Consider the following 15,187-nt stretch of genomic DNA (forward strand, 5'->3'; position numbering starts at 1 on the left):
GTAATTGCCTGTGTTCCTATCTTACCTCATCTTGGGACTTGACCAGTGTTTCAAATGTTTTTTCCCCACTTTCTCCATCTATCATTTTCTTCCGAATCTGCAGGCAAGGAAGAAAAAGGAAAAAAAGAAAAAAAAGCACTAGGTGTTGCACGTAACATGAATAATCCTTTCAGTGACTCAAAATATTTCATAGAAACACAGAAAATGGTAATGCACAGGAAAGTCATAGCTCTTTAAAAAAAAAAAGTTAAATTTACAATTTCTAGTTTTTTCTAATTAGAAGTTGCTTTATGCAAATATATACTGAATCAGTAGAGTTATGAAGCAACAATTCTGGTATATTTTGCATAGCAAGACCATCCCATAAAACCCCTTGATGTTGGGCACAAAAGAAAGTAAGACTTCTGTGCGGATGAGGAGTTTTGACTAACATTTCTCGTGCTTCCCAGCACATCTGTGTGATTCTGGTAGCAGCAGTGATTCACAAAAACATTTTTATACCAGTGTGAGAGTAATTCCTCTCTGAAGCAAGAATTTAAAAGAAACTTAAGGCAGAATATAACAGATACCCAGAAATGCTGATTGGTGTCATTATGAAAGAACAACTTCAAACGAAGTGAAAAAATATGTTAAAAAATGTAAAAAGTTTAAAAACCTTCATTTTGTTTCACAAACTAACAAACTATTTTTGAAAATTCTGATTTCTGAACGTATTACAAAATCATTAACTGAAAAATATGCAGAGGAATTGATTAGTTGTCAACACTTAACTGTATTTCTCAGTTCTCTCTCTCACCACAGCAATAAGCATGTGTTAGTAAGAGACAGGGAAATATTTTAAAAATACTTCAGGTAATAAATTAATACCCTATTAAAAAGCGTTCTGTTTTGAAAAATTTTACAATCCTCCTCCCCAGGAATTGCCATGTAATGAAGAATTATTATTTAAATAGCAATCATGATGTCTTCCAAATTAGAGGAATATAATGCATTGCCCTTGCACATAATACCAGGTCTCATTTTTTTTATTAGAACTTCATCTCTTTGTAAAGTCATTGTCTTGACAAATTTAAAACTGACATTTGTAGTGAAAATTTAGAACATTCATTGCTTTTGAGTTATTATACAGTGAAATACAAGCAGCAACAAGCACTAAGAAACCCAGAAATCTCACCTCTACTTTAATATCATTTTCCAATTCAGCATCTAGAAAATCCAGTGTAACAGGCTCCTGGGATTTAGGATTCTGAAGCAGAAGATATTGAATGATCAAATAATAAAGACTGAGGACTGCAATGTTACAAATCATTGTAAACTCTTCATTTCAAAGTAAGCTACTTAACTGGGCTTATTTACCCATCTATTTTAATCTCTTGCAGCATGATGAAGTACTAGTGGCCCTTTCTCATTTATTTTATGTCATTAGATGCAGAGGTTAATTGCGTTAAGTGAAAATCAAATTAACACTAATGGCCAATGTGTGTCCACAGTCTGTCATGTATGGGGCTCATGCTGGGAAGCTGCTTCCCCTATTGCTGGTATGTCATGTACTGTAAAGGTGGGAGAAGATGCATCAGAGGAAGCACCAGATATGAATCTCTCATGAGGTGTCCTGACTCCAAGGAGGGAGAGAGAAATTTGGAGTTTTCCAGTCAGTAAGATGAGACAACTGTACTCTTCCGCAATTTTGCCAAAAGCAGACTACAGACCTGCTGTTATGGAGTGGGAATGGACTGCAGTTCAAGACTGAAAGAGGCAGCAATTATAGCAAGTGATTTGCTTGTTACGAAAGACAAAAATCACTGTTATTGTCAGCATTACGGGACTTCCCTGAACACCTTGCAGTTTTGAATGCATTTCTCTTGACATCAATATTGTTATCGCAATTTAAAAAATGAAAACCTGCAGCACAGAAACACTGTGACCCAGCACCTTCCAGACCTAAGGAACGTAGATGATGTCAGCCCTCGCCTATGGAGCGCACAGAGCTTTGGTGGTATGCATCTGTAGTAACCCTGGTCCCACAGGAGTGAGGAAAGGCCATTGTAGCTCTGCTGAACCAGCTCAGATCACCATCCAGCCTCTACTCCCTTCTCAGTTGCAGTCTGCATTTACTTGGGCAGAGCCATCTTCCATACCTGTTGTTAGGAATCTGACTCTTTTATTTTGAGTAATTTTGGCTAAGCCCATTGACTTTATATCACATGTGGTGTAAAAATCCTCAATCCTCACCACTCAGTAGTTATACAGTGCACCCACCTAACAAAGGATCTTTAGAAAAAAGAGTATGGGGTGTGTTATTTAGTCATTCAAATCTGATAGTTTAGAACAGAAGATGAGAAATTCCAGATTTAGCAATTTATTTTAACTGATAATAATTTGCTTTGTGTAATAGGACAGTTCATACATGAAAAGATCTCAAGGCCTAGTTTTATCAGTAACTGAGCACTGTTTCTCAAATGACTAGCAACACAGAAGTTGTCATTAGCTGATACTAGTATTTCAAGACTAGTGTAAATTCTGACAATTTTAGAGAATTTCAGTGATTCAGATACACTAACTTATTTACAGGGTAGACTAAAGTCCTTTCTTTCAAAATTATTATTAAATTTGTTCTATCCTAACATTCTTTGGCAAAGGTACATGACAAATGTACATGCGACTATTCTATCAAAGAATGCAAGCATGTCTCCTTACAATTTATGTACATATTTCCTCTGTGTGTGTGTATATATATAAAAATATATATATGTACTGGAAGAAAGTTACATCCTGAATAGCTCGTAAAAGATGCCTTCATTAAACAGTCTGCAGCATTAAGAGCTTAACAATAGACCTTATTTTCAAGACTGTAATATAGAATATTGTTAGAAGACAAAAAATTATTCCTTCATATTCTTGAACAAATGTGCACGTTTCTGGGTATATGGAATCTTTCCTGTTCTTAACAAGTAAGACTTACTGTCTCCTAAGAGAAAAGCCAACAAATTTATTCTCAGAACGAGAATATGCACTGGAAATATTTCAGACAAAGGTTCCAGATATTGCTTTTAAATGTCTACTGATAACTTCAAATAGATTTTTATGTTCCTATTTATATAGGATAGATAAAACTAGTAACTTTAATATAATAGCATTAACATATGCTCTCTACTAATTCAAAACAGTTTAATTATTGTTATGCAATTGCTTTTTCCCCCCCCAACAAATCCACACTCTCAAAATAAATAGCAAAAAGCTAAAATGTAAAAATAAATTAAAAAATAAACTTTCTTACATGCAATGGGTAATGAACAGCATGGTCAAACCCAAACAGCATGCATGAAGGCAATGGCATGGCAGAGGAGGCATTTGTGAAGTTCACATTCCATTTCAACACACAAAGGAACAGAGAAGAAAAGAAATGGTAAAAAAAAGAAAACCAAAAGCCATCACATCAAATCAAGGTCAATATTCATTTCAAATGATAACCTGGGCTAGCCATAGTTAAGGAGTCCCAAAGACAAAATAGTCAACTTTAACAGTATGTCAAAATTCAAGTATATATTAAATGTTTGCTCCTGTTCTTTATAAGACTTACATTATATCACCACACATTCTTCATAAGATACTTAATTAATGATTTTTAATAGATGAAGAAACTAAGTATGTGTAGATACATTATGTTATGTGCCTCAGGCACAAAGAAATCCATTAGAAATTAGAATAGAAAATTCCAAGACCCGTACTTTAAATAGAAGACCATTCTCCCTACTATGTCTATTTCCCCCAAGCATGTGTTTTTACCAGTATTTGGGCTCCATAATTTTTTCTTCCAAGGTTGCCATTTAGGGGTGTTTATTCCAAGCCACGAAGAAACAAACTTACTCTTCAGTTTGCTCTTCTCTTTATCCAGTCATGCACACGACATGACTAGAATAAGCACACCACCACCACACCCACCAGCACAACGTAACAAAAGAAAACAGAAGTAAATCACTAGCAATGAAGCATGCAAATAAAGGGAGTGCAATCCATTTTCAGCATAAAGGCAAAGATCTGTTACTTCAATGACAAACCAAGAAGGAAACAAAGAAAGAAAGAACTGGTGCAGCAACATAAAAAAAAGATCATTAAAATGCCGTTGTCGTGTGTTTTGGGAGGTCGGTATTCTCAAAAATTCTATGGAAGTCTTCTGTGGTGCGAGTTGCAGGAGCTTACTTCCTGCTTATACCTGCAGTACTAATGAAGACACGGGCTGTTAGGCTTTTAAAATAAACGATCGTAAGAAGGCAGCAAAATCCTGGGCTCCAGAGGGAGACCCCGGAGCATCTGGAGTGGACTGGAGCCCAGAGCTGCACTTCCTTGGGCAGCCAGAACTGCCACGCAAACCCAGCAGTAGCCAAATCATAGCCCGGCACGCTGAGGAGCCAAGGCGGCTCAGAACACTGAGATTTTTTTGTGTTCCAGTGCTGCTTTCTCCAGTGCATAAACAAAAAATCTAGGCCAGAGGTGGTCTTCTAGATGTGGTATAAACACAGCCGCTTCAAGCTTGGTGAAATCACTGAATTGAATTAGCTCAGGATTTTACACCATGTTTTACTGGTGCTGTTATGCAAGCCACCAGTTCTGCATTACATATTCCCGTATGTGTAAGAAATTAACATTGATATACTGTATCTAATGTTGTTATTTTACTGGTTAGATAATTAATCTGTTCCTTTAATGATTTTTAAGTTTTCATTAAGTGTTTTCTGCTCGGGGACTGCATTACATAACTGTTACCATTTCCTTTTCCCTGTTTGCTTAATGGCAGTTAATCCTCTGAAGCTGTGTTTGTTAAACTGAGAAACTCAATGTAAAAGCAGATAAACATATGCCCTACTCTGACTTCCCCAGAAAAAAACTGAATGGTTCATTTGAATTCTGTAATGTTATACAGCATACACTGTACAATAAAACCTGTCAAAAAAGTTGTAAGAATGATCTCTTGACTTTTGGTTTATGCAAGCAAAGCCAGCACAAGTAGTCTCTTTTTTTTTCCCAGTCTTCAAATTCATTTCAAAATCTGAAGAATAATTTTTACAGCATGGCTCTAATTAGCACCTATTAGTAAAGCACCATAATTTAACGGAATGCCCTTCACTACAGCCAATAACATGTTTTCTATTATTTAAGCAAGGAAGGATGCAGGCTTCATGCTCTGGAAGCTGTTTGTCAAAGTAAACAGTTCTCTAGTTAGATTTTTCCTAGTAAGCAGGGCAGAAGCTTTCTAATTGTATTTCCAGGTCTATGCATTCTAATGCATTAATCACCTCCATCCAAAGTTACCTGCACATTGGGTCTCCTTTTTCTCAATTTAACTTTTGGTATGCCCACACCAATTTGCTGAAGTAACAAAAAAGCAGTAATTTATATTGTTACACTATTAGTAAACAGTCTACTTATAGAATGGAAGTCTTCCCTCAACATCTATAGTCTCCAGTGCACCTTTACTGGAAGCAGAGACTAGCCCTCATTCTGATCAAGAGTTCTGAGCTCTCTGTCAGCATTACACACAAATCTTTTTGTAGGAAAACAAAAATGAGACATATGTTAAATGATGTGAACTGAGCTAACAGAGAGCTCACCCTCCCGCATACTCCACCAAAATTAAAATATAGCATGAGAAGTGTTTCACTTTGTGCTCACTGTTTTATCTGCTCTTAATACCATTTCTTCTTGCATTTCTTTCAAAACCATAAACTGTAAGACAAAATACTGGACCCTCCTGAAGGCATGTGGAGTTTCAGAACTACCATTAAATGGATTTTGATCAGAACCATAATGAAAATGAGGAAAAGGATGCTAATATTTAGAGCAGATTCAGAAATTGAATTATTGTTTTCAAAGCTTATCTAATTAAGACTAATCTTGTTAACACATGCTTAATGAACTCACTTCAGTGACCAATTTTATTTGGTGGGGTATCCACCTGTTCTCTCCTAAGACAATGAGAAAAATACACACACGCATAGACACACAAAGAAAATTGTCAGAAAACATAAAATTAAGCATTTCTTTAAAAACGTAATATAACTTGCTACATGAACTTGAAAAATGGTATTTTAGGCAGTTTAAAACCATATTAAACTGAAAGTTAAAAAAAATGGTTTCCTGTATTATGCTTTGATGTAGTTTTCATGTGATGGAAAAGTTCTTAACGATTTTAATCCATTTTTGAACCTCCCTTTTGTTAAATTTTCTCAGTTGTGAAAATAACTTTACAAGTTCTGAATTTCTAGGGACTCTTTTGTGTGAGGTCATACTGGAAAACAATTTCTTAGAATATTAATTGTGTTGAACCAGTTTTCATTTGAGGTAGCAGATTTTCAGAAGGAAAGCAGAAGACATTCAGAAGAAGGGACCACTGGAAGTTTAATACACCCTCACCTGTTCAAAGGTAAAGACGTAGTTATGTTTTAGTTTACATCTATGAAAAATTGCTGGCAAAGAGGGTTAAGATGTTGTTAATAAGTTAACGCTACCAGGGGGTTAAGCTAAAATTAATATGACATGTTAAAGTAAGTCCATGAGTTCCAAATACATCTGTCTTTGTAGTGTACCTTAGTTTTAAAACGTAGTTCTGGTATCAGTCTGAATAGCATGCATCACCCCAAACAAACTGGGAGTGAAAAAGTCTAGTCTGTGTAACTGTTAATAACAACAATAACAATGCATATACTTAATATTACGTTTAGACATTATTCTGTAACATAAAACATATCACTCTATAAAATACCCTTTTTTAAACATACTATAAATCAAACATTTGAGCAGTATGTGAAAGCATCTCTGGACTTCTGTATCCTTTTAAGTAGACAACTACACCGAGGAGCCATGACAATTAGTATCCTAATAGGGCATCTCAGTCTGCCTAGATTTAGTTGGGATGAGCTGAATTTTTCACTCTCTAACAAAGGGTCTTTATTCTCCAGTGTTACGAGTTTACTTTGCAGTATAATAGCATACATGAGATGAACAGTGTTAATATCCATCAGTTCCTCCCAAGATTGTGCCTAAAACGAGAATACTGCATTGCTTGACTTTATTTTCCTTCTGTTAAAAAAAAAATAGGCTTATTTGCATATAAGGAAAAAATAAATAGAGTACTCTCCATCATCTGGATTTCTAGTAATCTCCAATGAAGAAAAGATTCGGCCAGTAATGATGCATGTATTTGTCTCAGACATCCACCAAGGAAAATCATAAAATCAAAACTATCATTTTTTAACATATGGAAACATGATGCCTATATCCAAAAACTGAAGTCCTTGTAAATTATGAAAACTGTATGAAATCCTTCTTTTCCCTTTTTTTTCTTTTTAAAATTCCCCTTTCATAAGAAATCAAAAGGCATATTTAATCTTTCTTTTATTCAGAATATTTTTTTCTTTCTTCTTTTGTTACACACTTGGTAAAAGATTTCACACATATTCATTATTTCAGCAGGCAATTAATTCACATATTCATAATGCTGACTTCCCTCCATTTAAGAATTAAATCAATCACTAAAATATGTAGGTGAATTCTTCATTTCTTTCTCTGCCTTTGACAGTTAAAGACAGTGAAGTACTGAAAAGAGGGTCTGCTATCCCTCTTGGAGCTATGATAAGACTTTCTGGGGTGTAAACAAGGAGGACAGTCACACAGCCAAGAGGTCGAGGACTTGCTGCTATTCTGCCACGGGAACATGTCTGGGAGAAATAATATTTGACATGCATCCAATTTACAAAAAAACCAGTATTTCCATGCCTAAAGGCAGCAAATACAGGCTTTCATTACTTAAGAAGTTTCTCTAAAGTGTACCAACTGCTAAAAAATAACTTTGTCTTATTTGCCTGTGTATTGATATCTTCCATTTATCTTGGCCATGTATTGCTGAAACCATCTTCATGAGAAATTTTATATTGACAACTGAACTGCATGGGTATATTGTTTGGTCTTCAATACTTACAGTGATTCCTTATTATTTCTAACTTTTTATCTGTAAACAATTCATACATTTATCTTATTGGAGTAAGTTTTCTTAATTATTTTTAGTTAATCAAATTTTAACTTTGTCTTTTATATAATCCTGCATTTATGCACTATGAACTCATAAGACAAAATTTGCTGAAGGTATGTTTCTAATGGAATTCAAATATGAACATTTTCAAATATTCCACTAAACACAAGATTGTTTAACATAAAGAAAACCTTCCCTAAAACAAAGACTAAGGTTCTTATTTCAGAAAAAAAATCATCTGCTCGTGTTGACATATCTCATCAAAGCCAGGGAGGCAGCTTATTTACGGAAGATACATGTAACATAGGAGTCTGCATAGGGTCAGGGTTACAGTCACTGGATATAAAGTCAGACTTAAATATTAGTTTGAATTTTCCTGGAATTTGAGATAAGTTGCATCCTAATCAGATTTAGATACAGGTTTCATCTTTAAAGATGAAAGACCTTTCTCAAGTTGAACTACTAAAAAATCTAACATTCTGGGAAAGAGTGCTCAGCTAGATCCATCCCAGCGCTGCAGCTCATGTTTCAGCTCTGGTAAACAGAAGATAAGCAAATAAACTCCGTCTAATAAGCAAATAAATTCCGTCTGAACATGAGGAAGAACTTCTTCCCTCTGAGGGTGACGGAGCACTGGAACAGGCTGCCCAGGGAGGTTGTGGAGTCTCCTTCTCTGGAGATATTCAAGACCCGCCTGGACAAGGTCCTGTGCAGCCTGCTGTAGGTGACCCTGCTTCGGCAGTGGGGTTGGACTAGATGACCCACAGAGGTCCCTTCCAACCCCTACTATTCTGTGATTCTGTGAAACAGATACAAAAAAAGAAGAAAAATACATTGTGTTTGCCCCCAGTTTCTGTGGTTTTGCAAGTATGGAAGTTTCGATTTCTGAAATGAGAAAGCATCACAAAATAAACATGTGCACTAGTAACCTCCTCCAAGTTTGCTTCAAGAGCATCTTGCAACACTCTGTCATTCACAGTATTATTACAACTACCACTAGTTGTTTTTGTAATGATAGTTATAGTAAATCACATATTTCACATACAAAATTGTGTGTGTAAAATATACACGTTTTTTATTTTATTGCTAACCAAATTCAATAAGAGGGGATGTTGGCCTTTGTGCTGACTAAAGCAGATTTAGATGAAACCATATGTACACCACGGATTTTTCAGACACCCCCACAATTGAGAAATCTTTACTATAGCTCTCTGGCTTTTTGGCACTTTCAGCAGATCTTAGATGTTTCTGTTCTTTCTGACAATGTCCCCTTATTAAAGAGAAATAAATTAGAAAGTTCTTCATACCTTTGGTTGGAGATTTGGATGAAGTAGCACATACCCATTAGGATCAATTGCAAAATAGTATCCGTTTGGACAAAGCTGAAAGAAAGAAAAGAGGTTTAGCATTATAAGGTTCTAAGTAATAAAGAAAGATTTATTAATGGTTTTGAAGCAATGGTCACATTAAGGAAAATACACTGTCTCAGGCATGATGAAATATGTGAGATATTAACGCAAAGAAGGTAATTTCTTAATAATTACTCTTTTAGAATCATAAACTTGGAGAAAAATTTAGGCTGATGGGACTACTGGAGGTCACCTGGCACAACCCTTCACCGAAAGCAGAGTTATCTTCAAAATAAGATCCAACATGAAAGTTGAACTAGGTTTCAAAATGTCTTTGAATACCTCTAATGGCAAGTCCACAACCTCTCTGGGCAACCTGTTCCAGTGTTTAACCACCCTCACAATGATTTTCTTTTTAGTTTATTTCCAGTTACAATTTCCATTGCTGCAACTACGTGGATTGCCTCTTGTCTTTTGCTATAAATCTTCAAAAAATGTTGAGGTCCATCTTCTCCACAACTTCCATTAGGTGACCCATGAGGTTTCTTCTTCAGTCTTAACAAACCCATCTCTCTCAGCTTCTCATTTGCCAAGCACTCTAGTCCCTTGGCCAACTTAGCAGCTCTGCACTGGACTCTGTCCAGCATCTCCGTGTATTTCTTGTACTGAGAAGATCAAATTTGGACACAGTTGCAGGTGTTCACATCTGGTCTTCCTTACTGCTAGGGCACACCGCTAACTTATGTTCAGCTTGTCCTCCACCATGACCCCCAGGCCCTTTCCTGCCTTTTGAGGCATTCTGTCCCAGCCTGTAGGGGATGGGACTGTGGCATGAGATTATTCCATTCCAGATGCAGGACTCTGCATTTGCCTTCAGTCGAATTTGTGACGTTCCTTTGCTTCCTCATCTGTTGTTTTCCACAGTACTAGTCATTTTGTCAGAAATTCCCCAGCTAAAAGTGTACGTATATAAATCAATCATACCAAGTAGGGTACAGACGGACATGCACATTAAGGAACTTTTCTATAAAGAACTGTCCTATATAAAAGCTAAGTATTATTATTAGCTGAAATGTGTGCCTACTCTACTCTGTGATAAGAACCAAACACTCAACTAAACAGCAGAGCCTTAAGCTACAGGAAAATAATTACTTGAAATATATCCTCCCATGTAAAAGTTGGCTTTTACAGATGGATCTTGATGGAAATTCACACAGAAGCACATATATGGCTGGAGAGAAAACTGTCAGAAAATCTACCACAATAAAAAAGAATATATGAAAAGAAGCCTGCTGTTATTTTGACTTTCATCCAGTCATTGCTGTGTGACTCATGAAAGAGCATCCAAAGAAATCATACATAAATCAGACATAAAGAGAAACCACCAATGCAAGCAACTTACCGTAAATCGGGGTGTCAGTTTTTTTATGTCCTCCAAAGAGACATCAACCCCCATTACTCCAAGAATCAGCTGATTCTAGCAAGATTCAAAAATGTTAGAACATGTTTTGCATATTTACAGTGCAGAATAACTGCAACAGTCAGTGAATTTTGATTTTGCCTTCACCTTGTTTGCCAGATACTACTTGAAAAGTTGCCTATTTTTTTGTCTATCCTAAATATTTTAAATAATATCCAAGCAATTTAAAATAACATTCAATACTTCAGAATTTAACACGGAACATGAAAACTGTTTCTAAAGATGAATATGGATGCATTCCTGGATGAATAAACAACAAATGTAAGAACAAAACAGGTGAAAGCAAAAGTGATGCATTAACATTGCCAGTGATCTAGCTACTAAATTACGAGCACCAATATGGAGCTATTATTGCATGATTAGGTTGGGCAACTGTCTGATGTACAAGACAATCAAACTGTAGAAGCTTTATGGAAATACACATTTTTTCAAGGAGTTTAGCATTAAATTTAATTGAAATAACTGATTTTTTTTCCTTTAAATAACAGCTTACTATTTTCCCATTTTGTTCCTTTGTTAGATTGAAGACAGGTAGAGTTCCTGTAATCACAAGGCCCAGCTCCTAGGAAATAATCACATATAGAGGGGAGAAAAAGACTTTTTAGTTAAGTAACAAATATTGAACTATAATATATTGGAAGAATCCTGGGATTACTCTAGCAAAACATTAGAATACTGAGTTTTAGTTTGTAAAAAAAAAAGAAAAAAAAAATAATACTTCCTTGATTTTACACATAGAAACTTAAAATTACGTTTTTTTGTGTTCATGTGTGAGAATAACAAAATACTTTTTAAAAACAGAATGTGTGCAGCAACTTAGGCTATAACAGTTCAATAAAAGCTGAATGTTCTGAAAACATGTTTACAGCTACAGTTCACATTATACTAAAACATCAAGATAGTAGTGGCAAAAGAAAAAAAAAAAAAGAAAAAAAAGTAGAGAGCCAAACCAAACCTAAAGATAGTAAATAGGTAGGCAACAAATACATACAGGCAAAATCAAAAGAAAAATCCAACAGGTAACGCTACTACTTTTCTTCTCATCACTACATTTCAATGGCTTGCAATAGCGTCCTTCCTCAGTTCTGCAAAATCACATAGACTCTTCCGGTACTGAGGCAAGGGATTTGCACTTATTTGGGAAGATATAATAGATTTGGTTTTCCCTTTCTTAACAATCACAACTCATACTGAAAATAGCATCCAGAAAACTATACATTCAGACAGCCTGAAAAGATTTTTTTCCATTCTAAATTGTCCACAGGCTGACTTTGAGCTTTTTTTATCATAAAGTTTGTTTTTATTTTCAAATTTACTGCCCCCCCCCCCACTGATGCTTACTCCTTCTATGTATTTTAGTGAGGAACAATATCACTTCTCTGACTTTGTTTCATTAGGAAAAAATAAGCTAAAATATTTTATTAATCCACTCTGATGAAACCATTTTTCCATTTGCCCAGTCCAGTAGCACCTTTTTGAATTTTAAACCTTCCTTCACGAACTTAAGTTTGTGTATCAAATCAAAGGTGATGAGATCAGAGTTAGTAACATTACAACAAGCGAGGTGAAGAGAAAAAGTGGAGTTTTTAAGAGAATAAGAGAAACAAGAAATTGAGATGAATCAGAAGAAAAGAGAGAGCAGGATATTTTTCAGAAGCATTGAAGAGATACATAATGAAACAGGAGGGGTATGTATGGGGGATAACCCACCTTCCCCCAAAAACATGCAGTTAGAGAGGACAATAATTGTGAACAAATTATGACTAACTGGTAAACCTAGAAGTATCTGGAAATTCTGATATTATCTTGCAGAAACTGAGGCCAGAGCAACACTGTAACAAAATCTGAAGGAACAGAGCAAGAAAAGAGGCGTGAATTGCCACAAATACATCAAATTATTAAAGACGGTCTTGAAAGACAGTGTCAAATGAAAGTACCTTTTCAGGATTTCATAACCTGAACTTAAGTTCAATTCAAATGTGGCCTCATGTAATACACTTTGCATTCTTTTAGCCTTAGCCCCAAAGCAGCTGCTGGACTGTAAGAGAAAAAGGATAGGAAAAAGTCCAGCAAGGCACAAGTAGGAGAAGGGCAAGTCCTACAGGATGGAATTGCTTTAGGGAATTTAAGATAAAGAACCAGTGTGACAAGTTAGTCCCAATCTCTGCTAAAACCAAGAAGCAGGAAAAGGCTCCAGAGTGGATTAGACATACCTGTGCCTTTATGTTCTCATCTGTGATGAGAAAGTCCACAAATTTCAGCCTTCACCTCAACAATTTATCTTGGGTTGGTCTTCACTTAGTAGATATTTTAGTAAAAAGATCATGTCCTACTTTTTACAAATATATATGTATGCACACACAAAAACGTATATATAGACAGAATTATTTATACACAAACATACGTACATAGCACATGAATGTAGAAAAGTTTGAAGGAAAGACTGAATGAAGCCACTGAAAATATAAAGCAACACAACAGAGATCTGCAGGTATCACTTGTTTTACTTCATTAAACAGATCTCTTTCCATCCCCAGTTACAAATTTAGCTTTGGCTTTACAACAGGATATGTACAGACCATATGATCTTTCATTATAACATCGTTTATGTTTCCAGTAAGTACCTCAACATTAATCAAGAAAACATGGTTAATGAACTTCTGGATATTGAAATTCAGAAGAAAAACTGGTTCCTCTGTGTCATGCTCAGTTCTATGATGTGTTGATAAAAATTTTACAGTAATGCTGACTGAGAGGAAGAAGTGGATTTTGACATGACATTAGATGACCATGTGAACTTTGATAAATACATGATTCCAGATGACCATTTTGCAGTAATTTTTGCCTAGTTAGAGTTACTTAGATGTAGGTTATCTAGAGCAACAGAGTGGATTGCTGCTAATAATACTTCGCATTTCGTAGTTTCCTGAATATGTTTGTTTAACAAGACCAAATTGATAAATTCAGCATTAAGGAAAGCATTTAATATATCTTTTTGTTTATTTCCCCATTATATACACTGTCCAATTAAAGAAATCATTACCTTGAGCAAGCAAGTAATTACAACAACCATGACAGTTTAAAGATCCAAGTTCAAATCTGTGTGAATACCCAGTAACCTGGACAGATTTCATTCTGTCTGGAAAGCCTTAAAAAAATAAAGAACTCCACACCAGTAACATAATATATGACCTCTACTGCAGCACAGGTACAAGACTGGAAAACTATTTGCTTCTTTTTTCTTTTGTTAATTTGAAGACACCAATGACCTGCGAGTAAAGATCTGTGCATAGGATAAATTGCTTTTCTCTGTTAAAGTTCACAACACTTAGGAGGATGCTAGGTGCAAGTAATGACCAGCATGTTAGAAACAGCTGTTCAGGAAATTGCTCTTTTGAAGTCTATAGATGCTGGAAATGTAAGAGTATTACATTTGGAATTGTAGGAAACTGAGTCCTCAGGAATGTGAAAAATGAGCCCCTACAGCTACTGATTTGCTAAGATTCTTACTTTACTAGAGATAAATACAGATCATACCAGAGCATCCAGATAAACATTTGTCCATTGGACTTGTTTGGCTTTCTCTCCAGCTAAAACCATTGGTCTTCCCAAAACATCCAGATATTCCTGCCAAAAAGTGCAATAAACTCATCAGAAGACAGTTATCAGACCAAGTCCAGAAACAGCATAAAAAATAAACAACAATGAAATAAAAACAACAAAAAGACCAGTAAACACAAGTCAAAATTCACCACTAATAGGAGTAGTGCAGGAGTTGTATTTAATTAATTCTTTAAAATTTTACTACCCAACAATCCAGTCTTCAGTTTGCAGTGTTTACTGCCAAGGCAATTCCTGTGTTTCAGTCTCAGTCACATGGATCTTACACATCCATAATCACTGCTCTCTTTCCACGTAGTGAGGATTACAACTATTTCTGTTCCAAAATTAATTGCTAATGACATAATAAGATTACAAGCAGATCGCAGAACCTTCTACCCACAAGAGAGAGTGGGCGATGGGACAGTGAGTGGTGTAGCAGCTGGCCATGTTAAGCTCCTACAGCAAGAACTTGCAGAACTTCTACTGAAACAAGAAATTCAGAGTTTAAAAACCTGATAATCCCTGCCTTCCTTCAGTCATGGAGTACAGCTAAAGCTGGTGATCATATGAGATGTCAGACTTCTGGTCTGGTTTGGAAGTGGATGCCATCAAACTTGTTTCAGTCTTCAACCTTTTCTATTTGTCTGATCATATTAGGGATATTTCTTGCCAGACACTATCTGGAAGAGTTTAACAGAATCAAAGGACTCTTATTCAAGCCAAAAAAGG

The 15,187-nt window shown here is 35.7% G+C and overlaps 1 protein-coding gene across 5 annotated transcripts in view; it reads right to left on the minus strand.

The window, feature by feature from the left end:
* The window catches only part of CACNA2D1 (calcium voltage-gated channel auxiliary subunit alpha2delta 1), a 439,617-nt gene that overhangs the window by 47,328 nt on the left and 377,102 nt on the right, over positions 1-15,187 (minus strand). For 2 of the 5 annotated variants that reach the window (XM_075427736.1, XM_075427740.1), the window contains exons 15-21: positions 14,393-14,482; positions 11,349-11,417; positions 10,778-10,852; positions 9,334-9,408; positions 5,311-5,367; positions 1,175-1,246; positions 26-97 (exon numbers count right to left, since the gene is read on the minus strand). In XM_075427736.1, the coding sequence (XP_075283851.1) occupies positions 26-97; positions 1,175-1,246; positions 5,311-5,367; positions 9,334-9,408; positions 10,778-10,852; positions 11,349-11,417; positions 14,393-14,482 (510 nt within the window). The remainder of the gene's footprint in view (positions 1-25; positions 98-1,174; positions 1,247-5,310; positions 5,368-9,333; positions 9,409-10,777; positions 10,853-11,348; positions 11,418-14,392; positions 14,483-15,187) is intronic. The other 3 variants (XM_075427738.1, XM_075427737.1, XM_075427739.1) reach the window with 3 other exon arrangements.

Source organism: Opisthocomus hoazin, chromosome 8 (genome assembly GCF_030867145.1).
Source record: "Opisthocomus hoazin isolate bOpiHoa1 chromosome 8, bOpiHoa1.hap1, whole genome shotgun sequence".
NCBI classification, from domain to species: domain Eukaryota; kingdom Metazoa; phylum Chordata; class Aves; order Opisthocomiformes; family Opisthocomidae; genus Opisthocomus; species Opisthocomus hoazin.